We start from the raw sequence: 24,861 nt of genomic DNA on the forward strand, positions 1-24,861 counted from the left end.
GATAAAGATTCATACAACAACAAAATCCTGGACCTTCTTAATGATGGGAGTTACTCCAAAATTAAAAACGATCCCACTGAAAGCCTAACGACGAAAACCAACAGTATCATCACGAGTTCGACTTCCCTAATCGAACCAAGCAAACGTCCCTCTCTAAAACCATCGGCTGCAAGACCTCCCAGACTCTATGGTCTTCCCAAAATCCATAAGGAAGGCACCCCGCTACGACCCATTGTGTCGACGATAAACTCTCCTACGTACAAACTAGCCCGTTTTCTATCAGATACTCTGCTCCCTTTCACAGGCAAGACCTCTTCGGCAGTACTCAACTCAACCCAATTAGTCTCTATGGTTAAGGACATGGTACTATCTCCTGATGACATCTTCGTCAGCTTTGATGTAGTATCTTTGTTTACCAAAGTCCCAGTACCGGACACCCTAACAATAATTGAGGACTTAGTCCAACATGGATTGAATTCTGATGCACCTGCGCTGGTTAGGCATTGCCTCACCAACACCTATTTTACCTGGAATGGCACCTTCTACAAACAGAATGAGGGTACCCCTATGGGCTCCCCTTTGTCACCAGTTATAGCCAACATGTTCATGGAAAAGTTTGAATCAGACGCCATCCAGACATCCACCCTACGTCCTTCCCTGTGGAAGTGGTATGTGGATGACACTTTCGTCATCTGGGCACATGGCCTCCCAGCATTGAACCACTTCTTGAACCACATCAATTCCAGACACCCATCCATCAGATTCACCATGGAAGTGGACAAAGACGGTAAACTACCATTCTTGGATATTCTGTTTGAGAGGAGGCCTGACGGATCCTTGGGACATTCTGTCTACAGAAAAGCCACCCACACAGATTCCTACTTGAAACCGGATTCCCACCACCACCCATCTCAAAAGAATTCTCTCATCAAAACGCTATACCACAGAGCCCATGGCATTTCTGACAAACACCACCTGACTGGTGAATTAAGACATGTACATCGGGCCCTCAGGATGAACAGATACTCTGACCGCACCATCCGCCAAGCTGTTTCTCCCACCATACAGAAACAGCCACATGAAACTCCGATCAAAACTATCACGTTACCATACATAGCAGGCGTGACCAAAAAGATCTCCAAAATTCTAAACAAACATAAGATTAAAGTCCGATTCAGTACAGTACATGAAATCCGTGATCTAATTCCATGTGTGAAAGATGTCATTCCTGACTTACAATACCCTGGAGTCTACAAACTGAGTTGCAGTTGTGGTGATTGCTACATTGGAGAAACGAAACGTCATGTTTCTGATCGTGTCCGCGAGCACAAGTCAGATCTGAAACACGGCAGAACTGATTCTTCTGCCGTTGCCGATCATTGCTACAACTCGGTGGGCTCTCATGAAATTGTCTTTTCCGAGACCAAGGTTCTCTGCAAACCTCCCGGCTACCATCAAAGGTTTGTACACGAAGCCATACAAATATACAAACACAGACATAATTTCAACCGTGATGATGGGTACAAACTTAGTAATCATTGGAAAGATGTTATCAACCACGCAAAAAAGACTTAATTACAATTTTTTGGACCATCTTATCTGACAGGCACTATTTTACTTTACTTTACCGAGTGTTAACATCCCCAGTTATTTTTTAACAGTACTCTCTTCATTGTTCAGCCAGCATTGGTATTAACATGGGCATTTTCGTTCTTTTGTCTATCATGTGTATTAGAGCTTCCCTCCCCCTCTCTGCCCATTGTGTTGGCGTGTGCGGCAGTTGGCCGCTTGCGCATAATCGCTCCATTGTGTTGGCGTGTGCAGTAATTAGCCGCTTGCGCACAATCGCTTGCACGCTGTCGCCCACCCTTTTGGCCTCGCCCCCCCTCCCTCCCTCCCGATACGTTCCATTCATTGGCTACCATAGTCTGATGAGCTCCCCCCTCCCTCTCCTCCCCCCCTCAACTCGCTTTTAAGGGATTACATCTTGAATCATTGCCTCACTTGATGCAGCTAATCTGGCTGTGACGGTCCCACCTGATGACGGAGACTTGTGTTGCCTCCGAAACGTCGTGATTTTTTTATTTTATTTTCATTCATTTTGATGTTTTACCTACGTGACTTTACCGAAAAAACCTAAGAAGATGATTCCTTGCAGTCACGAAAGCTTCAAATCTAGAAGTACTTGATAGGGTTTTTTAACGTGTTCCCTGGCGGTTGTGAAGATTTGATAACAATGCAAACATCTTATCACACACGGTGCACCTGATTCTGTGCGTGTTCTCTGGTGTGGGTCAAGATTTGATGGCCGTGCAAATGAATTCCAAGACTCAGTGCACAGTTGTCACGTCCCGTGGAAGAGCCAAGTGTTCTTGGTGAGGTCACAATCAGATATAGAGGCGCTGACATCACCCACTCGTGATTTTGAGGTGAAATCTCCAGAGGGGGCTTTTACATATTTAAGTAAACATGTGGTAAGCAATGTGGGATATCGATGGACAGTTATTTAAGTTGTATTTAAACAGATTCAAATTCAATAAAACCTAGGCTAGAATACAAATCGGTAACAAAAATCCGTGATGCATTTCAAATGTGCTCTTAAAATTACCTGCTTGCTATGAAACAGATCAGCAGAAACGACATCTTTCATTTATTGGTCTCTCCACGAAACAAAGGAATGTTTCAGACAAACTATAAATAGCACAGCCTTGTGGGAGTGCATAATTGATTCAGTGCAAGCCACCTGTGGACAGCAGTCAGGCTGGCTTCAACCGATGGTTACGAACATCAAATGTTAATCAGAAAAGAGCATGTCTAGTCTTAGTTCGACAAAATAAAAGAAACACGTTATACAAAATTATAATTCATGTTGTGGAGAATGCATCTCCTATACATAACTTTTAAGCCTTGTAACTGATGAATTATGCGAATGTTCCTTATTTCAAAGACAATGACTTGTTCCAGAGGCAGATGCTTCCAGAATCACGAAAAATACCAGTTGACCCATATCACAAGAACAACAGCTCTCACGTGAGTTATCTTACCGGTTAATTCCAAAACACACACTTTCTCCTAACAATCACGTATTCCATGTTTGACCCTTACAGACAAAATGTTACATGTACGCACAGAATCAGACAAGTATTCGTTAAGTTATAATTCTAAATTATCGATAGGCATATTGACACTGAAATGTACTTCATAATGTTATATAGTATTTACAAGAAGTTGATCTCTGTTGGATGAGGCCTACACCTGCAGCACTCAGATTGAGGGAAGCCAAGTGGTAGTGCATTCTCTTTTTGTTGCAGAGGTTCAAGGTTCAAATCCAACAGGCATCCCTGGTTAGTCCTGGAACATTAATTACAAATATGCACCGTCTGCTTAACAGTTGATTGTAAAACATACTCTTGTGTCATTCAAAACGAGTAGGCGATTAAATGCTGGCGTTGTTAAAATTTGGCAAATTCGAAACATTACCCACAAATTACACAACTGAGGTTACACATCAGTTATTGCCCCCTACTGACAGACTCATGCCCACATACAGACTGATGCTGGGCCACCTTATGCCACACAGGGGCAGCTGCCACTTGGGGGTGCTTGTATATATTGTCATGAAATCAAATGCAATAAAATGTTTTATTAAATTATTCTAATTTATGAAAACATGCAAATTTATGTAATCATGCAAATTAGGCTCAGCTTCATTGTATAGGGTTTATTCTAAATCATAATACAATGATTACTCTTTGGTTATTTCGGTAAAGTCACGTAGATATAAAACAAAATAAATTAAATCACGACGTTTCGGACGCAATACAACAAGCGTCCGTCATCAGGTGGGACAACCACAGCACGAAATAACTGCTGAGGCGGGCAAAAGGGCTGCTTGTAACAAGGGGGCTCTATAGTAAGAGGGGGGGGGGAGGAGCCAGAAAGGAGGACTGGAGAGGGTGGGGGTGTTGGGTAGGTAGAGTAGTGTGCCGCACACTCCGACGGTACGACAAAATGCTGGGGCTGGGAAAGTGAGCAGTGCTGGGAGTAGGGAGGCTAAATAAAACTGGAGATGCGGATATGAACGCAAACTATAAAGCAGTTAAGATTTTACCTGGTTAATAACATCCTTCCAATTATTGCTCAATTTGTATCCATCTTCTCGGTTGAAGTTATGTCTATGTTTATATATGTGGATGGCTTCATGAACAAACCTTTGATAGTAACTTGACAGTTTGCAGAGTACCTTGGTCTCAGAGAAAACAATATAATGAGAGCCCACAGCGTTATAGCAATGGTCAGCCATGGCAGAGGAATTAGTTCTGCCGTGTTTCAGATCTGACTTGTGCTCGCGAACACGGTCCGAAACATGACGTTTCGTTTCCGCAATGAAAGTCACCACAGGTGCAACTTAGTTTGTAGACTCCAGGATATTGCATGTCAGGAACGACATCCTTCACAGACGGGATTAGATCGCGGATTTTGTGTACTGTACTGAATCGGACCTGGATCTTGTGTTTAAGATTTTGGAAATCTTTTTGGTCACGCCTGCTATGTATGGTAACGTGATGGCGTCTCAGGGGGTTGTTTCTCCATGGTTGGAGAAACAGCTTTGTGGATAATGCGGTCCGAATATCCATTCATCTTAAGAGCCTGGTGTACGTGTTCCAGTTCACTAGCTAGGTGGTGTTGTTCGGAAATGCAGTGGGCCCTATGGTGTAGTGTTTTGATGAGGGAATTCTTCTGTGCCGGATGGTGGTGGGAATCAGGTTTCAGATAGGAATCTGTGTGGGTGGCTTTCATGCAGACAGTGTCCCAAAGAACCATCAGGTCTCTTCTCAAACAAAACATCCAGGAATGGTAGCTTACCATCCTTCTCCACTTCCATGGTAAATTTGATGGATGGGTGTATGGAATTAATGTGGTTGAGAAATTGGTTCAGTGCTGGATGGCCATGTGGCCAAATGACTAAAGTATCATTCACATATCTCTTCCACAAGGATGAAGGGTGGATGTCTGGATGGCATCTGCTTCAAATTTCTCCATGAAAATATTCGCTATCACTGGTGATAGGGGGGAACCCATGGGGGCACCTTCATTTTGATTGTAGAAAGTACCATTCCAGGTGAAGTAAGTGTTGGTAAGGCAGTGCCTAACTCGAGTAGAAACATCAGGGTTCCGTCCATGTTGGACTAAATCTTCAATTATTGCTAAGGTGTCAGGTACACAGGAACCTTGGTGAACAGAGAAACCACATCAAATCTGATGAGCAAATCATCTGGGGACAGTGAAATGCCTAATTCCTCCGCCGTGGCTGACCATTGCTATAACGCTGTGGGCTCTCATGATATTGTTTTCTCCGAGACCAAGGTACTCTGCAAACCGTCAGGCTACTATCAAAGGTTTGTTCATGAAGCCATCCAGATATATAAACATAACTTCAACCAAGAAGATGGATACAAATTCAGCAATCACTGAAAGGATGTTATTAACCAGGAAAAACAAAGGTTTATTCATGAAGCCATCCAGATATATAAACATAACTTCAACCAAGAAGATGGATACAAATTCAGCAATCACTGAAAGGATGTTATTAACCAGGTAAAACTGCTTTATAGTGTGCGTTCATATCCGCATCTCCAGTTTTCTTAAGCCTCCCTACTCCCAGCACTGCTCACCTCCCAGCCCCGGCATTTTGTCGTACTGTCAGAGTGTGCGGCACACTTCTCTCCCTACCCAACACCCCCACCCTCTCCAGCCCTCCTCCCTGGCTCCTTCCCCCCTCTCTTACTATATAGCTCCCTTGTTACAAGCAGCCCTTTTGCCTGCCTCAGCAGTTGTTTTGTGCCGTGGTTGTCCCACCTGATGACGGACTCTTGTGTTGCGCCCGAAACGTCATGATTTATTTACTTTTGTTTATATATATATATATATGTGACTTTACCGAAAGAACCAAAGGGTATGGATCCCTGCAGTCACGAAAACTTGAAATCAATACAACGATTCTCGCATTAACTTTTACCGATTATGTTTTAATGTAATTCTGTCAGGTCTCAGAATTCAGATCTCACTGCAGGATACAGTTCTTATAATTAAGATTATGCACGAACTTAAGAAGGAACCACTCAGACTCTTATATGTTAAGCTACTTTAAATTTTAAAAACACTCTAATATGCGAACACACTTATGATCGGAATTGTCAACAACGTACCCCTGAAGATGTCCTACTCATTGATCCGTACAATCAACCCTCAATGGTTACGTTTGTTAAAACTGAGTAATAGAACAATCGGCTAACTCCTCAGAATAGTGCGACCATACACGGCGATAGGAAAAGTCTTTTAAAAAGATATTATAATATTAATACGAAACATGCTAAAGAAACGTGCCCAATGGCTATAGTAGACATCAAATAATTCATTGGTAAGATTATGCAATTAACGAAATGTCCTGAAACAAGTGTGCGTGCAAGTGTGCCTGTTTGGCTAACAGATGCTTATCAATTGGCTAATGGAACATCAATGAATTCGCGGGCAAGATTCTGATCAAAATAAAAATCTCAACACAATAGTATTCCTGTGAGTGTGTAGATTCGTAACATAGATGCTTATAAATGTTTAGTGTTTCATCAATGAATTCATTGGTAAGTTTATGTAATTAACGAAAAAGAATGACCAAAATACTTCTAAACAACCGTATTCATGTAACTCAAAGGACAGAACAATGCTTTTCCCGATCAGCTAATAGTTAATGCACCACCTTGGGATGGCAACCCTTTTCAAAACACAAAGATAACTTTTTGGAACAATCTTATTAGTACCAATATGCACGTTGTGGGTGGGTGTGTGTTGTCTTCTTGCTAACTGTTGAGTTAACGGCTTTCAAGGTACAGTGTTCCTTGTACCGAAAACACCTCAGGTCTCCAGCAGGGGCGCGGGGTCGGCGTGTGTGTCGAACACACGGCGCTCTCGACTGCTTTGTCAGTCTTTCTCCACCGCTGGGGTGGTTGCCGAGTCGGCATGCTGGCCACGCTGTCGGTGATGCCCGTGCTGGCAGGGATGATGGGTTCGGCTCCGTCTGTGTCGATGTGCGCGATTATCCCGATTCAAGACAACGCTCGCAGCTCGTCCGCTGGTTGCCACGCATCATACCCCTTGGCACCAGACACTGTTGATCCTTGTAGACTGTGAAGCGACTTAGAGAGACAGCGCCTGTCATCTCCCCCCCCCCCCCCCTCTTCAAGAGAGTCCTCTTCCAGTTGTCTGTACAACTCATGCTGCTCAAAGGACACACTGCAGATCAAGTTATATCATTCTGTGTCAGTCTCTGATCCGACCCTCATTTAAACTTCGCCTGTGGGTTGCGATTTAAAGGGGAACTGTCATGAATAGTGGTTGCACCAGTTTTCCCCTGAAGGGTTGACTTTGATCGGAGCACAATCGGAATGATTGTCGCTATGATCGTATGTGTTGGCTGTACACAGCGACCTCGTCACCGGGAACAGTAATGCTACAGCACTCTTCCCCACGTTTGTATTCTAATACTGCGAGTACCAGCCTTGGCTGGCAGCCTCTCTCAATGACGCAAAAAAACTCTCCATGATGCATGGCTTGTGCCGATGCAGAGCTCCCTATCAATTTTCCAGTCACGAAAGCAATCACCGGAGGCTGCCACTCGCAATACTTCGTCTTTCGTATGGTATTGTGAAAGGCAACAGTTTTAATTTTTTCTTAATGATCGTCATAAATTAATCCAAAGGTTCCTCATCCTGTCCAATGATGTGGTTGGATTTCAAGGATACTGCCAGGATGTGCATGGATGGAGCATTCATTGGTGATGTGCTTGTTTTGGACTTCTCCAGTCGCAGTTGGGCGATTCTTTGAGTAGTACTGATTTGTGTTCTTGTGTTACATTGTTTTTTCCTCCAACTTGCAGTCTCACAAAAAGGGGAGCTGTGGCCTTTGAAGTCGTGACCTATTGTGCATGGGTGTGCTTGCTGTCGCCATGTTTTACATCCTCTCATCGTGGGTTGGAAGTTACAATTTTTATTTTGTTTTACACCTCTTATAGCTTGGTACCGTACCACTTTCCACAGTTTTGACTCTGTAAGCGACTCAAAGTACATTTTGAGCAGTGTTCTCAGCACTCACGTCGCGGTTTGGAATTATTGCATGGTATTTGATATGTTAGCAGTAAATTATGTATGCCACCTGCATACATCATTTACTGCTACCATGTGCTGTGTTAGCTACTGGAAGACAATGGGTGGTTGGTGAGGCTCTGATCCCGTGGAATACATATTATCTTGGTCGTGTGTGATTGACATATTTCGCATTGTATCTCTTCTGAATGACCCTAGGTCTAATACTTTAATAATTATTATTTGGTTCATGCTTAACCAAGATTTGTGGTATACCATAGTTGTTACCAAGGATATTCCGAGGGTTTTATTAACCTTTGTTCCCCGTCTGCATCGCCAGGGATCCGTGCTTCTTATTCTCAAGTTACATTTTGATATCCTGACATTGAAGATATAGCTAAGCTTCCAACTTTACTGTTGTATTTTAAAAACCCCAGTCAGCTCATAATTATTAACTGCCCCTGGGTGGATTTTCTGTCCGGGGATGTTCATGACCCCTGCTGTTTCCGTGTGGATTGTTTCCTTTATGGCTTGTTTCCTTTATGGCAGCCTTCTCTTGAAGTCAACTGGGAATTTCCCGCATAATCTCATTAGCCCCCCCTTGGGTTTGCTGTTTTTTATTCCATTTTATGACTTTAGAAGCAGGCTTGTGAGTAATTATCCTCCAGCTGTCTTTTGTGTGGCAAGGTAGGAGGCAGGAGGGGGACTCACCCTTTCCGTGACCCAGCGCTACATCCCGATCAAAATAATACAATTTTTGGCAGAATCACTTGTAATACTTTTTTTTGGAAAAGGAATATATACAAAATGCTCGAATTTTTGTGATGAAATATGATACAAAACTCAGAGTTGCTGAGGCGATTAAGCAAGCACCATATAAATTATAATATTATAACATAGTGAATGATTGGGAGCTTATTGGCTCTCGCACCTGGTTAGAGATCTACCCAACCCACAGGTCTGCAAATACTGGCCGCTCTTACTCTGCAGGATGAACCTAGAAATTGAGTGTTCAACTTCACATTATTTTCATTAAAGGCCTGTGACAAAGATGAATCTATTGGAGCATCATTGTCTCAAGATTACACATCTACCGGGTCTCCATTTGACTTTCCATTGTCTAAGAAGTCCACCCACACCTCCACTTCCACAAACTGCTGGGAGTTGCCTTGCACTGCCTCACAGTAAGAATTCTTCTCCTGCTTCACGTTGCCTCCATCGATGTGAAGGTCCGATTTTGGAGTTGAATCTTCATTTTCACATTTCACCTTCACTTCTTCGCTCTTCACTGTCACCTCTTCACATTTCACCTTTGCCTCTTCCCATTTCACCTTGATACATTTCATAGTGTCCAAGCTGGAATTTACGTCTGGTTCTTTTTTCAGGAGGGATGGGCTTATTGCAGCAATTTGACTTTCACAAGTCGATCTCAGATTACACTCCTTGGGGATCTTCTGATGCCTGTGTGTTCTCCTGTGTGCATGAAGATGTTGTGACTGTGAAAACGCCTTCCCGCACAGAGTGCACTTGAAGGGTTTATCTCCTGTGTGTATTCTCTGGTGTATTTTAAGATTTGATGACTCTGCAAATGCCTTCTCGCACACATTGCACTTGAAGGGTTTCTCTCCTGTGTGTGCTCTCTGGTGTATTTTAAGATATGATGACTGTGCAAATGCCTTCTCACACACAGTGCACTTGAAAGGTTTATCTCCTGTGTGTGTTCTATCGTGTTGTTTAAGATTTGATAACTGTGCAAATGCCTTCTTACACAAACTGCACTTGAAAGGTTTCTCTCCTGTGTGTGTTCTCTGGTGTTGTTTAAGAGTAGATGAATCTGAAAATGCCTTCTCACACACACTGCACTTGAAGGGCATCTCCCCTGTGTGTGTTCTCTGGTGCTGTGTCAAGTTTCCAGTATGATCCGTGGTGTTTGCATACTGGTCGCCTTGTTTCCTTTTTGTACCGAGCTGAGCCGAGTGCATTTGCTCCATCAGAAGAAGCGTCAGAGGAGGCGTCAGCTGCAGACAGAAAAAAAACATCCACACCATCTTCGTGAGTATCGAGGCACAGAGGAATGCATACACACAGTCACACATGACTTACACGTCTATACTTATTCATTATATAGTGAAAACGATTCCCCAATTCATCACACTGGCTTGTTGAGGCACACAATGAGAGAGCAAATGGTCATAAATATGCCACGATGCCATAGTATCTTCCAAATTAATGTTTACCCAAAACTTCAAGCACACAATTTCGGCTGTCTAGCTACGAAAGGAATATTTATTTAAGAAAAATGTAGCTAACAGCCAAGAGTGTTGAAAAAAATACTATTTGTATTATGCAAAAAATTATAAATTCATGTTCAATTGCAACTTAGAGGTGTGAAGCCAGGCTCAGATTAGCTTGAATGCTAGGATGAACAGATTTAACTTCAGCTGCATATGTGCTGTGTTAATTTCCGGAATGTTTCCATTATAACAAAAATTCCAGAAGAGAACAAAAATACAATATTTAAAAATACTTTTTTTTTAAACACGCTTTAACGAAATGTACTGTCCGAGCTGCCCCTCCCCTGCCCCCTTCCCCCATCGCCCCTCCCCTCCTTCCACATCCCCCGCCCCTGGGCATGGCTCCCCGAGGCTTGCCGTGACGTAAGGGACCGTGGTGACTTACAGGCAACGTCAGTTGAGCATGGACAATTAGAACCGTTAAAAAGATTGTTTAAAAATATATATATTTTATTTTAATGATAGAATATAGTATTGTCATCAGTATGACATAGATATACGAAGTTTGCAGCCGATACCTTGGGAATACGGTTGAAATTGAGTTACAAGATTTTTGGATACAACACATACAGTAAGTTAAATAAAAGCGTGTAAAAAGTTTTAAAATATATGTTTTGGATTTTTTTTATGATAGAATATCGTGTTGTCATCGGTATGACATACCTATACGACGTTTGCTGTCGATAGCACATTGGGAAGTGTGTAAAAATTGAGTTACAAGATTTCTTTTTTGAGGATACAACAGACGAAGTGAGTTAAATAAAAGCGTGTAATAAACGATAGCTTTCATTGAACCTTCGTGTTCAATGGAGTAAATATACTTGACAGCAAATAAAAACATTACACTGTCACACACTGGCATGGTAAAAAGGTGGTGGTGTGTCCATAACCATGCCTGGCCGCCTTCATCTGCTCAGTTGTAATGCTTCCTCACTTCACCATGTAATTAATTGAGGCTCAATCAACATAGAAGAGGCCCACAATAAGTAAAGTTTTCACTTTTCAATCATGTTTGCTGTCGGCGATAATCGAACTCTAATTGTTGAGTTCATAATGCAGGGAAATAACTGCGCCACCACTCCCCACATAGATAAACTCTTACACACAAATACATTTCACATGGATCAGTAACAGATTATATAAACAGCCACCATTCATCACGAATTGGAAGTAACCTTTATCACAGTGCCATGATAGGTGCAATATTTTTTTCTAATTTACCACGTTATCCTTCCATATTATCAGGCCTGCAATGTTGCCACAAAATTCATCCACTTCTGGCTCCTTACTGTCTTCTCTGCACATGCACGGCTCACCTCTATATATACTGCAATATTTATTTTAAAAAACATGTACAGGAATACCTTGTACTTTCGTCTGGTTAGGGACCAGAATATGGATGAATGTCATAAATGTCAAAGCAGAGCCTTTATTTACAAAAAATAAGTATTTTACAGTAATCACAAAAATAAGCACAGTATGAATACTGAACATGTGTTTCATAATCACGAAAAAAATTTGACCACTGTAGTATTATACTGTTATCACAAAAATAACTATTAATTGTTTACAGTATAATCACAGAAATAAGTACAGAAATAATAGTATATGAATAAACACAAATATAAGGGATGCTCACTGAACGATGTCTATTCAAAGACTGAGCGAAAAATATGGCGTGTGGCGGAAACATCGTGGAATGTTGGATTAAATCGGATGAAAGAGGAAAGCACGTGGACGAAATTTGAAATGTGGTTATAATTGAAAACGGCCAAAAGAGCGAAGCAACCAAAGTCAAGTGGACGAAACTCAAGGTATCACTGTACTATTCGAAAATATCGACATCTAAGTACCAGCACTAACGACCTCCTTCGACACAACAGATGCTATACAACAGATACGACTAAATACATCAAGTCTACATTTCCTGGTAAGGAATAAAAAGCATGTACATATGTATTAAGAGAGCGCCATCTCCTGCATTATTGTGGGGGTTACATTTACAGATTGATAAAGTCTACGGATTATCCATAGTAGGGTTTCTATCTGAGGGAAAGGTGATTGGGCAGATCTAGCAGGGAAGCCTCTGGAACGTTTTCGAAGGTTCCAGGAGGGGCATGGACAGAAGTGGGGCTTAGCCTCCGGGAAGTGAATATAAGCCGGGGGTACAGCAACATGAGGGGTCGGTGTTTGAAGATTGAAGAGGAGCTCCCCGCCGCTACTGCCCCGCCATCTACACCTGCTACGTGGCGGCTCGACCTACAGCCGCTCCATAGCGGGCCGCCAGTCAGCAGTGCGTTAGCGAGCGGGGTGAGCGCCAGAGGTGGGACAAAGTCATTGTTATGCAAGTCACAAGTAAGTCTCAAGTCTTTGCTCTCGAGTCCCGAGTCAAGTCGAGTCAAAGATGAGGCAAGTCCAAGTCGAGTCTGAAGTCATCAAAATCATGACTCGAGTCTGACTCGAGTCCAAGTCGCATGACTCGAGTCCACACCTCTGAGGTGGGACAAAGTCATTGTTGTGCAAGTCACAAGTAAGTCTCAAGTCTTTGCTCTCGAGTCCCGAGTCAAGTCGAGTCAAAGATGAGGCAAGTCCAAGTCGAGTCTGAAGTCATCAAAATCATGACTCGAGTCTGACTCGAGTCCAAGTCGCATGACTCGAGTCCACACCTCTGGTGAGCGCCACGTGGCGCAGGGCAGCGCAGCCACGAGAGCGGGTCGACATCCGCGGAGAGAGAGAAGTGGCTGTACCAAAGATTTAATAAATACCTTGAAGTTACGTACCGTGTCGGAGCCACCTATTACACATATACACACACTCACTTTTAGATAATATATGTACACACACATACTATTCATAACCACTTCAATAATTACAAACAATTACTCCCTCCAACAACTTACGTACTTATACTATGTTCCTTTGCGGCTATCTTCACATCCCTAAAACGATTACACATCCGACTATCATTTCATTAACAATCTCACCAACAGCATTCACTCACACACTCACTATTAACTTTTTGTTGCTTATTAACTTTTACCTCTTTGGTTCTTTTCGGTTAAGTCACGTCTAAAAATACCTCCACCTATAATGTGCCTAGCGGAAAACGTGCGCTTCTCTTAATCAAACGCGATGACAATAATTGATGCCATTCGTACAAGTGCTGCGATGGCTGTACCTACAGATTATGAAACTCTATTGCAGCAAGAAATTGGACGGCGTGCGGCCAGTGCTATGCCTGCACCTACAGCAAATGCAACTCAACAGCAATGAGCTACATATAAAAGTAACACAGCACAAATGGCTGCTGCCACAGTTAATCAAACTCCAGTCCACCATCAAGCAAGCCAGCTTGCAAACATCACTACAATGGCTGCAACCAGGTGCCTACCCTGCAGCCAAAAGGAAAAGTCTTTCTTTTCCACACATTCCTCACTTCATTTACACTTCTGATTCATTAGTTTCCATTGGTTCCATGTCTACTTCTTGCAGTTGCTGCCATGCAAAGACATGGAAAGGTGACCCTCATGGGCTATGCTGCAAATGTACCATGGTTCAGCTACCTACAATTAATGAACATTTTGAGCCCATTCATGTATTGATACCTGCCAACACTACCTATGCCAGCCATTTCTGAAAAAAACTATCGAAGATAGAACTCATGCTTCCAAATTACATGTTTTGGTACCAACCAACTCATCCCGACATCTGGCTACATGCCAACATTTAAAGTGCAGTGCCAGGTACATAATCACATTAGCGGTCTGCTGCCACTACCTAATGACGTACCTACATTAGCACATATCTACTTGCATGTCTGACAATACTAGACAGGCTCACCAGCATTGCAAAAATGTCATCAACACCAAGATGCAAGTCCTATTGCTGTTGCAAGGCATGCACCATAAGGAAAACTCTTTTGTTCACAGTTTCAAGATTGCCGTGGAGAAGATGACTTCAGAGTAGAATGTTGCCATTCATGCCGACTTAACTCCACATGGTCAACATGAGTGCCGCTTAAATGCACTCGCAACATCTGAAGTCGCTGTGATTCTGACTGCTGAACAACATGTTACTCGAGGCATCGCCTTGCAACTGAGGAACAATAAATACCCTACACAGAAATTAAACAAACCGATCCTATGATCACCTGGCAAAGTGATGATGACTACCACTTCCTCCTCTGCCAAACTGACCCAGCAACAGGCTTGCCAACACAAAATAAGATTTCCGCCATGGACTTCTTTGACTTAAGGATCATGCTGTGAAATGGCAGCTTCAATCTCTTGTTGAGATGCAAAGAGCTCTTCCACTAATTTGCTGTCGACATGTATGCCAAAATTGAACCTTCATTCAACTAACCACTTGGAGACTTCTTTGGAGGCAACGCATTTTATTATAACTCTTAACACTCTCTCGTTACACACTACTGCGCACGCAAGGCTATGCTAGACGCCGGCTACGCTCCACGCCGGCTACGATCCACGCCGGCTACGCTCCACGCCGGCGACACTACGCGACTGCTACGCTTGCGACGGCGGAAGGCTGGACCGACCCACCCAGGGTACGGGACTCGCCCTGGACCGCTTCAACCCCTGCTTAGCGAGAGCTGTGGGCGGGGAGGGTCCCAGGGGATCCGAGCAACCTCGGCTCCGCTACAACCCGTGCTGCATGAGAGCCACGGTTGAGGGTCCCCAAGGTCGCTTGGTCCAGTCTCCAGATCTTCAAATGTCTTCAGGCGTGAGTTGGCGGGTACTGCCACTACCGTCCCGAGGGCTGGCCTTTTATCCCTAGGTCGGGGTCACCCCTCCCCTCATGACCCCCCCCCCCTAGAACCTTCCAGAAGGTCTTATCTTAAGGGGTCTTAGGAAGTGGTGGGGGGCCATCATCCCCCTCAGCCCCCAGTCCCTGGGGGGTCTGGGGTGTCAACCCCCGGTCACGGAGGGGCGGGGGTTTAACCCTCGGTCAACCATTACACACCTCGCTCTCTCGGCTGCCCCCTGACGGCCCATGAGCGTGGTGGCGGGTCAGCTACCTACAGCGCCTTAGTATGGTGCAACAATTCAATTAAAACCACCTGATGGCAAAACATCCAAAATTGTCTATCCTGAAGCTCTCCAAGGGTAACAAATTTAAATGCTGTCCTCATTATGAAACAAACAAGCCCTGCGATTGTATAACACAACCCAAAACCCGTGACAATATACACACATTTACAAAATCCATTGGCAGAATTCAACAATTCTAATAAAGCCAGCATGGCAAGACATTACTCTTAATGTTTGATTACTGAGACCTGAGCTAAGCCGGGTTACAGTTATTACTGAATGGGGAGCGGTAGTGCAATGGTAAGCGTGCTGCGCTGTGAACCTAACAACCTGATTCATATTTCTACAAAACCAAGCCACAACATTTGGCTGCCACCTGATGAAGCTGGTTGTAATTACTGGCGAATTGTCGTACTCAAGATTGTAAATGTTGTGGCTTGGCTGTCCAACACACACATACTAGTGACAAATTGGCCACGTTCTGTTTACGTGACAACCCTTACTAATTGTCTGTGTTGGGTGGTGGGGGTTTTAACGACACATTTGTCTATTTACGTGATCTAACACAAACAAACCTGTATTATGGATATATATTTGGAGTTTGCGTGTCTCTCTCCCCGTAGTCGCGTGGATTTTCCTCCGGATCCTCCGGTTTTCGCCTCCACATTTAGAGTCAACATCGCCACGCGTTAAGAGTATTTGACCGATATACATTTCCACACGTTGAAAAGCCACTTTGTTGTGGGCAGGTCGCTTCTGGAAAAGAGCGGTATATCAGCTCAAGTGGGCTTGGCCTGGTAAAATACAAAAAAAACTGTAAAAATATTTAAAATAAATTTTTTTTCAAAGTAGTGAGCCAGGTGAAGACAAATTAAACTTAAGCAGAGAATTAAAGCAAATGCAATCAGGCGAGTGCGCAGGAGGCAAGGCCCCGCATGGCTATGCCCCGCGTTGTTATGTTCCAGCCTGGACATCGATTCCATACACGCTGCTACTCAATTGATATACCTACGAGAGAGAGAGAGAGAAGATGCGAGGCTCTACCTGGGTAAACAACAACAACCACCACGATGTAAACTTCTCACCTCGGATCTGTGAGAGCGCACGCGGAGCGGCAGATTCCTGTTATCTCGTGACGTCATGCGGCAGCTGGAGGTGACATGACGTCATTTGCGGGGTTCAACACAATCCCCTCCCCCAATGAGCGGCGGTGTAACTGAATAAATTATGTTAATGAAACGGGCCCATGTCGGGGGATGTGACTTGGCTGCTTAACCAGTCGTAATGAACTCGTGACGGTATTTATGAATAAATTATGTTAATGAATCGCTAGTGACTGGGCGTTGCTTGGACACTTTGAAAGGTATCACGGTGAAATATGAAGAGGCGAAGGTAAAATGTGAAGTGACAATGAAGAGCGAAGAAGTGAAGGTAAAATATTTATTTGAAGCTTTCGTGACTGCAGGAATCCATACTCTCTGTTTCTTTCGGTAAAGTCACGTAGATAGAAAAAAATACGAAAGAAAACACGATGTTTCAGTCGCAACACAAGCGTTCGTCTTGAGGTGAGAAAAATGATCTGCTTTTGTGGCTTTATAAAGGCACGGGAGGGGGAGGGGAAAGGGGGGGAAAGAATTTGGCTGTAGGAGTTCACAGGGGGCACACATGACATTGTTTTCTCCGAGACCAAGGTGCTCTGCAAACCCTCGGGCCACCATCCGAGATTTGTTCATGAAGCCATCCACATATACAAACACAGACAAAACTTGAATCGAGAAGATGGTGTCTTGTTGTCCGATTACTAATTTAAGTCCATTTACATGCTAATTTATCCAGCCTCACCCGTCCATGCACGCCACAAACCATCCCCCCTCTCCCCTGTGAACTCCTACAGCCAAACTCCCCCCCCCCCCCCCCCGTGCCTATATAAAGCCATAACAGCAGATAATTTTTCTCATCTGAAGACGGACGCTTGTGTTGCAACCGAAACGTCGTGTTTTCTTTTTTACATTTTTATATCTACGTGACTTTACCGAAAGAACCAGAGAGTATGAAGGTAAAATGCCAAGATGAAGATTCAACTCCAAAATCAGACCTTCACATCGATGGCGGCAACGTGAAGCAGGAGGAGAATTCTGACTGATGCAGAACGAGGCAACTCCCAGCAGTTTGTGGAAGTGGAGGTGTGGGTGGACTTAGATGATACAAATTTCAATGGAGACCCGGTAGATGTGTAAGCTTGAGACAATGACGCCCCAATACATTCACCTTTGTCACAGGCCTTTAATTAAAGAACATGAAGTTGAACACTCAATTCCTAGGTTCAACTGCAGAGTAAGAGTGGCCAGTATTTGTGGACCTGTGGGTTGGGTAGATCTCGAACCAGGAGCGAGAGCCAATAGGCTCCGAAGCATTCATGATGTTATAATAATATTAGCATTCATATGGCGCTTGCTTAATCGCCTCGGCATATCTCATTACAAACGCTTGAAGAGCACCCCGAAGTGGCAGCTGCTCCTGTGTGGCAACAGGTGGCCCTGCACCAACCTGCATCTGGGCATGAGTGTGTCAGCAGGGGGCGATAATTTGTGTGTAATCTCCGTCATGTAAATTTGGACTGACACCAAAATGCAATGACCTATATGTTTTGAATTACACAATAGCATGTTTAACATCCACTGTTAAGCAGACGCTGCATGTTTTGTTTAATGTTACTACCTGTCGGATTTGAACCTTGAACCTCTGCAATAAATAGATAATGTGCTACCATTTGGCTTCCTTCAATTTGAGTGTGGGCATGCCAGTCCGAATGTTTCTAACTCACGCAGATGTTCCATTTAGAGGGGTACACGTCTCACATGCCTCTAGAAGGGAGGGCATGACTGTGGCCGAGAAGACCCGAAGGTCCGTGCGGAGCGACTGACCAGGTAGCTTCCACACAGCATTGCGCAGCTGATGAAAAGTGGCGGTGATGTCACCACGGCGCTTGTGCCAGGCTATGTGCACGTTAAGGCCACGTGAAGTGTTGAACGCCCCCCAGCAGGAGGTCACGGGGTAGACCCAGCAGGTGTCATGGGTCGACTGACTGAGATGACTGGCCGATGCACCATCTGTGCCAGCCTACTCTGCCAACACACAGTCTACACACACACAGTGAAAACACACACACACACAATAATGTTGACGTTTTTGAGTTGACGCACCCACGGGGACTATTCAAGAGAGGAAGCAAAGGAAAATGAATCTTAATAAACTTAAACTCTAACCCCGCTCTCTGACGTCACAACTCCGCATTACCTCGACGGCGTGAGATGCCTGAGGGTGTACCCCGCTAGTGACGTCATGTCACCAAGGTATTCGCTCCCCCCAATATATATACTGCCATAGACAAACGCAACATTAAATTACATACTGTATTGCTATAAACCACCTTATCCATTGTAATATTACACTATGTATTATTCTACCCACCTATAGTGTAATATTACAATGGATAAGGTGGTTTATAGCAATACAGTATATAATTTAATGTTGGGTTTGTCTATGGCAGTATATAGTACGGTGTAGACTCGTGTGATGTAAGAGAATAAAGTTTAGATGGAAGCATATTATATTTTTTACGACGTAGAATTGTAATGTATTACTTACTGTTAGTAACTCAGCTTATTGTAGAGTATATTTAGTATAATGGTGATACTATGTAGTTTATACTTTAGTTGTTTACGTGGTGGTTTTAGTTACTGCAGCTATATACTATTAACACTCCTTCCCTTTATTAATGCTACCCCTATCCCCTCCCTTTGATGTTGCTAATCCTGTATAATGCACGGGCATAAGTAGTACTAATCACATACCTGCATTTCCCATATCCCCTCCCTTTGATGCTGCTAATCCTGCATAATGCACGGACATAAGTAGTACTAATCACATACCTGCATTTCCAATAAAAATGCTAAATTCCTCTTGATATGCAAATTATTTTGTCAAGGCGCCCTTTCCCCCTCCCCCTTCCAACCCAGCTTATATATATATGCTCTAAGCACGTGTGCTGTTTCATTCAGACGCTGTCGCCTCGACAGACCTGGTTTCACCTGAGGACGGCTGCTTGCGTTGTGGCCGAAACGTCGTGAGAATTATTTTATTATGTTTTATTTTTATTATTGTATTACTTCCCTTCTACGTGACTTTACCGAAAGAACCGAATTATGGTCGTGACCAGAGGTTCTACTGTACACCACACTCCCGGTCAAAGTGCGCCATCTAATGGGGAAATTGGGGCATTACAGGATGAAGGTAAAATAGAATTTAATAATAATATTTGGACAAGTTCGGCGGGCCGGATTTAAAAGCCCAAGGGGCCGTATACGGCCCGGGGGCCGTACTTTGCCCATGGGTATCCCTGAAGTACTCTAGGGGACGTGACGTCATCGAGCCGCCCAGCACAAATGACGTCATCGCACTGGACGGCACACACGACGTCACGTCTCCATACATATTTATACTGGAAGAATTCGACGGGCTACAAAACTATTTTTCACATACGTCCAGTAGGGGCGGATTAGAACATTTCAACACACAATACAAAAACACGATATGATTGCATAGTATAGCAAAGATAAACAAACCACTTAAAAATATATATAAAAAAAAACTGAATGATAATTTTCTTACCAGGAACGACCCACTAAGCTAAGCTTATTTTTCAGAAGCGATCTGACCACAAATGGTATCTTAATAAAGTGCCTTATGTGGAAATTTATTGCAGCAAAATCATCGAAATAATTTAGATGTTTGTTTACACACTGCACGACGTAAGCGTACATGGGAGGCACAGGACCGGTTCAGATATTCACTACCACTGTTGATATCCGTGAGAGGGAATTAAATTCTGTCCATAGAGTTAGTAGCAGACTGTGATAACTACTGCACCACCACTCACAACATTACACTTTCACACTCACGATCTCATATAATAACCCGAATACTACTCAAATGGGATTACATTTGTATAAGTGGCTCCGACACAGTAAAATAACTTCAAGGCCCTTGAGAGCCACATCTACTTGGGCAATGATATCATTAACTGGTATGTGTCTAGGTGTGACTGCAAAGTTTAGCCCTTTAGCTAAAACGGATTTCAGACCATCAGAAATAGAATTGTTACTGCTGCAGCTCCTTACTATTAAAATTCCCTCCCTTTATTACTGCTAAACCTACTTCCTCCCTTTATTACTGCTAATCCTACATAATACACGAGCATAATATGACTTTGAGACCCCCCCCCCACCACCTACACATTCCACAAGTAGTGACTAATCCCATATCTGCATTTACCATAAATATGCAAATTCCTTTGTCAAGGCGCCCTCCTCCTCTAACCCAGCTTAAATATACGCTGCCAAGCTTGGTGGTGTTCATTCAGACGCTGTCTTTCCGACACCCTGTTCTTCACCTGAGGACGGCTGCTTGCGTTGTGGCCGAAACGTCGTGAGAATTATTTTATTATGTTTTTTATTATTTTATTACTTCCCTTCTACGTGACTTTACCGAAAGAACCAAGAAGATGAATCCCTGCAGTCACGAAAGCTTTAAATCGAAATTTACAGCCACCCTCTCTTCCCGCGGATGTCGATCCACTCTTGTGGCTGCGCTGCCCCGCGCCACGTGGCACTCACCCCGCTCGCTAACGCACCGCCTACCTGGCGGTGCACTATGGGGCAGCTAAGCGGCTGAGGATCGAGCCGCCACGTGGCAGGTGGAATGGCGGGGCAGCAGCGACGGGGAGCTCCTCTTCGATCTTCAAACACCGACCCCGCACGTTGCTGCAGTCACGAAAGCTTTAAATCGAAATTTATACCGCCACTCGTTGGGGGAGGGGATGTGTGTTGAACCCCGCAAGTGACGTCATGTCACCTTCTGCCGCGTGACGTCACGAGATACCAGGACGCTGCCTCTCTGTGCGCGCGCTCACACTGAGATCCGAGGTGAGAAGTTCACTTCGTGGTTGTTATTGTTGTTTACCCAGGTAGAGCCTCGCTCCTTCTCTCTCGTAGGGATATCAATTGAGTAGCAGCGATGTCCAGGTTGAAACATTACAACGCGGGGCCTTGCCTCCTGCCCTCGCCTGATTGAATTTGCTTTAATTCTCTGCTTAAGTTTAAATTGTCTTCACTTGGTTCACTACTTTGAAACTTTTATTTAAAATATTTCCACAGTTTTTATTTTACCAGGCCAAGCCCACTTGAGCTACATCGCTCTTTTCCAGAAGCGACCTGCCCACAACAAAGTGGCTTATCAACGTGTGGAAATGTATATCGGTCAAATACTCTAAACGCGTGGTGATGTTGACTCTAATGTGGAGGGGAAAACCGGAGGATCTGGAGGAAAATCCATGCGACCACGGGGAGAGAGACACGCAAACTCCAAAAAACATCCGTAATACAGGTTTGTTTGGGTTAGATTGCGTAAATATATAAATGTGTCGTGAAACCCGCCACCACCCAACACAGCCAACTAGTAAGGGTTGTCACGTAAACAGAACGTGTCCAATTCGTCACTAGTATAGCACACCGGTTCTGTGTTGGAGAACCAAGCCACAACATTTACAATCTTGAGTACGATGTTTCACCAGTCATTACAATTAGCTTCATCAGGCGACAGCCAAATGTTGTGGCTTGGCTCTGTGGGAACAGATCGGGTCGCTGGGTTTATAGCGCAGCACACTAACCATTGCACTACCGCTCCCCACTCACGCACAAACAATATCGGAAGTATAGCATTTATTATGTAACTAGCGGTAAGTACCCGGCGTTGCTCGGGCGAAAAAGGAAGATACACACATGGACTTACACACATACATTGACCCACATACATAGAAACACATCAACTTAGACGCACACACACACATATATGGTTAAATCCAGGAAAGGATCGTTAGCAGGCCAGCCTAAATGTTTCTAACTGGTGAAGATGTTCCATTAGGGGGGTGCATGTTTTCGCAAGCATAGAGAAGGGAGGGAATTACCGTGGCCGAGAAGACCTGGAGCTTCATGCGGAGCGAAAGACCAGGTAGCTTCCACACAGCATTACGCAACTGATGAAAAGATAATGCCGCTCCACTGATTTGGAGTGGGACCTCTGCTGTTTAACCGGAGCCGGTCATGAGCACACTGGGCAGGTATTGGAAATTTCGGCAATCTCTCCACAACTGCCGCATCACCAATTGTGAGTTGTGGGGGTGGATTGTTCGATGGTACAAAATACGCAGGCAGGTGCTTAGTTTTGGTGGGGCTAATGGTAAGGCCCCGCCTCTTAGTGGCATGCTCCAGGTTCAGCCGCAGTGAGCAGCAATCACCAGAGCATCGGCATACATAACATGGTTGAGCAATAGGGAGGCATCCCTTGACCGCACCCGGGCATCGATCAACCTCCCATTGTATTTGTACCATATGGTAATTCCTCGGGAACAGCCATTGAAGTCTTCACGAACTACGTGGTAAAAAGATATGTTAAATAATGTGGAGCCAGAGGACATTCCTGTCACACCCCAAGGTGTAGAGGGAATGGCTCTGACTGACAGCCACGTAGTTTGACGCGGGGCCGCTCACCAACATGAAGGTCCTTAAGGATCGTGAGCAAAGTTTGAGGGACTCCGAAAGCATGAAGAACAATCCAGAATCCAGGCCTACTGATGGTATCATAGGCCTTGAGCAGGTCAATAAAGCACATACATTCACTCACATACACACATGGACCTACAGACACGCAAAGAAATGGACTTTCACTGACTGACATGGAGCCATGCACACAAAGCGACTAACACAGACGGCCATGGACTGACACACAGACATATCGACTCACACACACAAAGACATGGACTTCCACACACACACATATGGACTCACACACGCATAGACATGCACTTTAGATACACATACATGGAGTTACAAACACATATATCGACGTACACACATACAGTGACTCACACACATCGACTCACACACAGACATACGTGGACTCACAAACACATTGATGTAAACACACATGTACTTACACACACATATCGACTAAGACACACATGGACTTACACACACTTACATAGACTGACACACACATTTCCCTACACACCCATAGACATATGGACTGTGACACACAGACATCTACTTTAGATACACACACATGGATTAACACACACACACACATCGACTGACACACATAGACACACAAACGCACATTGACTTACACACTCAGATGGAGCCATGCACACACATCGACTCACACACACGCATTGACTTACACACGCACACATCGAGTGAAACACACACGTATGGACTTACACACATGTGGACTAAAACACACACAGCGACAGATACGCACACAAATGGACTGACACACACACACACAAACAATTGTACGTACACACACACGGGGCATTGTCCGTTTGAAAAAGACAGACACACACATGGACTTACACACAGACATGGACCCACACACGTAGAAACCCATCGACTTACATGCACACAAACACAAATGGACTCACACACACAGACATCGACTTTAGGCACACGCATGTAGTTTCTGCACACGAACATTATAATAGTGTAATAAAGGACTCTTTCACTGGGTCTGTCTCCGTTGTCCTTTATTGGGTTCTTTACACTTGTCCCACACGGCCCTCGCTCAGAGCCTCCCCGCTTGGCAGCTCGACAGCTGCCGTCGCTCCCGTAGCCTTTCTCCACTCCGATGCAGCTCCGCTGCAGGTTCCCTTTGTGCAGTCCTCCGGCTGCTCTCACTGCAGCTCCACCGCTGCTCCCCGTTCCTCCGTGCTCGGTCACCGCTGGCCGACGGTGCCGAGTCTCACCGTGTGGCGATCTCGCCACTCTCCACTCTCCGCCCTGCGTGGCCTCTCTCTGTCTCTATTCCCAAACTCTCCTCCCGTCTCTTCCGGTTCTCTCCCTTAAGACTTTACCCCTCTCTCTCACGTGACCTAACCCCTCCCCTCGTGACGTCATATCCGCGAGGCCGTTTACGCCCGCATTACACCACCCTCCCCCGTAGAGAAAATTCCAGCCGACCTCGGCTGAACAACAACAACAACAAGTAATGCGAGCGAAACACAACCATCATACATGCAAGGACAACGAAGCATACAATAAATATAACAATAACAACAAGAACACGAACAGTATAAATCAACGAAATGTAAGGGACTTCGACCGCGTGCGGGTTGCCGGTCCGTCCCGGATGGGCGGTGGCCCTCCTGCAGACCGGGAGCGTGACGGGGGTTTAAGAGCGACAGGATGAAGTCCTCCTGTCGCTATTGGAGGCCCGCCAACGTCCCGGTCCCATATCCCTGAAGGCCCAGAGTCGGGGGTGTCCCGC

The 24,861-nt window shown here is 44.6% G+C and overlaps 1 protein-coding gene across 1 annotated transcript; it reads right to left on the minus strand.

Annotated features, from left to right (window-relative positions):
• Positions 1–5,480: 5,480 nt before the first annotated feature.
• On the minus strand, positions 5,481–16,640 carry LOC144738180 (uncharacterized). Its single transcript, XM_078621177.1, has 2 exons — positions 16,566–16,640; positions 5,481–10,156 (listed from the first exon to the last, which is right to left on the minus strand). Exons 1-2 carry the CDS (start codon positions 16,620–16,622, stop codon positions 9,221–9,223), a joined length of 993 nt encoding a protein of 330 aa, XP_078477303.1. The 5' UTR covers positions 16,623–16,640; the 3' UTR covers positions 5,481–9,220.
• Positions 16,641–24,861: the final 8,221 nt, after the last annotated feature.

This window comes from Lampetra planeri, chromosome 78 (assembly GCF_965212315.1).
Source record: "Lampetra planeri chromosome 78, kcLamPlan1.2.h2, whole genome shotgun sequence".
Lineage (NCBI taxonomy): Eukaryota > Metazoa > Chordata > Hyperoartia > Petromyzontiformes > Petromyzontidae > Lampetra > Lampetra planeri.

Excerpts from the sequence above, each read along its gene's own strand:
- LOC144738180 (XM_078621177.1), bottom strand. The coding sequence starts at position 16,622 with ATGACGTCACGAGATAACAGGAATCTGCCGCTCCGCGTGCGCTCTCAC. Across the intron at positions 10,157-16,565 it reads TGCGCTCTCACAGATCCGAG|CTGACGCCTCCTCTGACGCT; the intron begins GTGAGAAGTTTA and ends TTCTGTCTGCAG.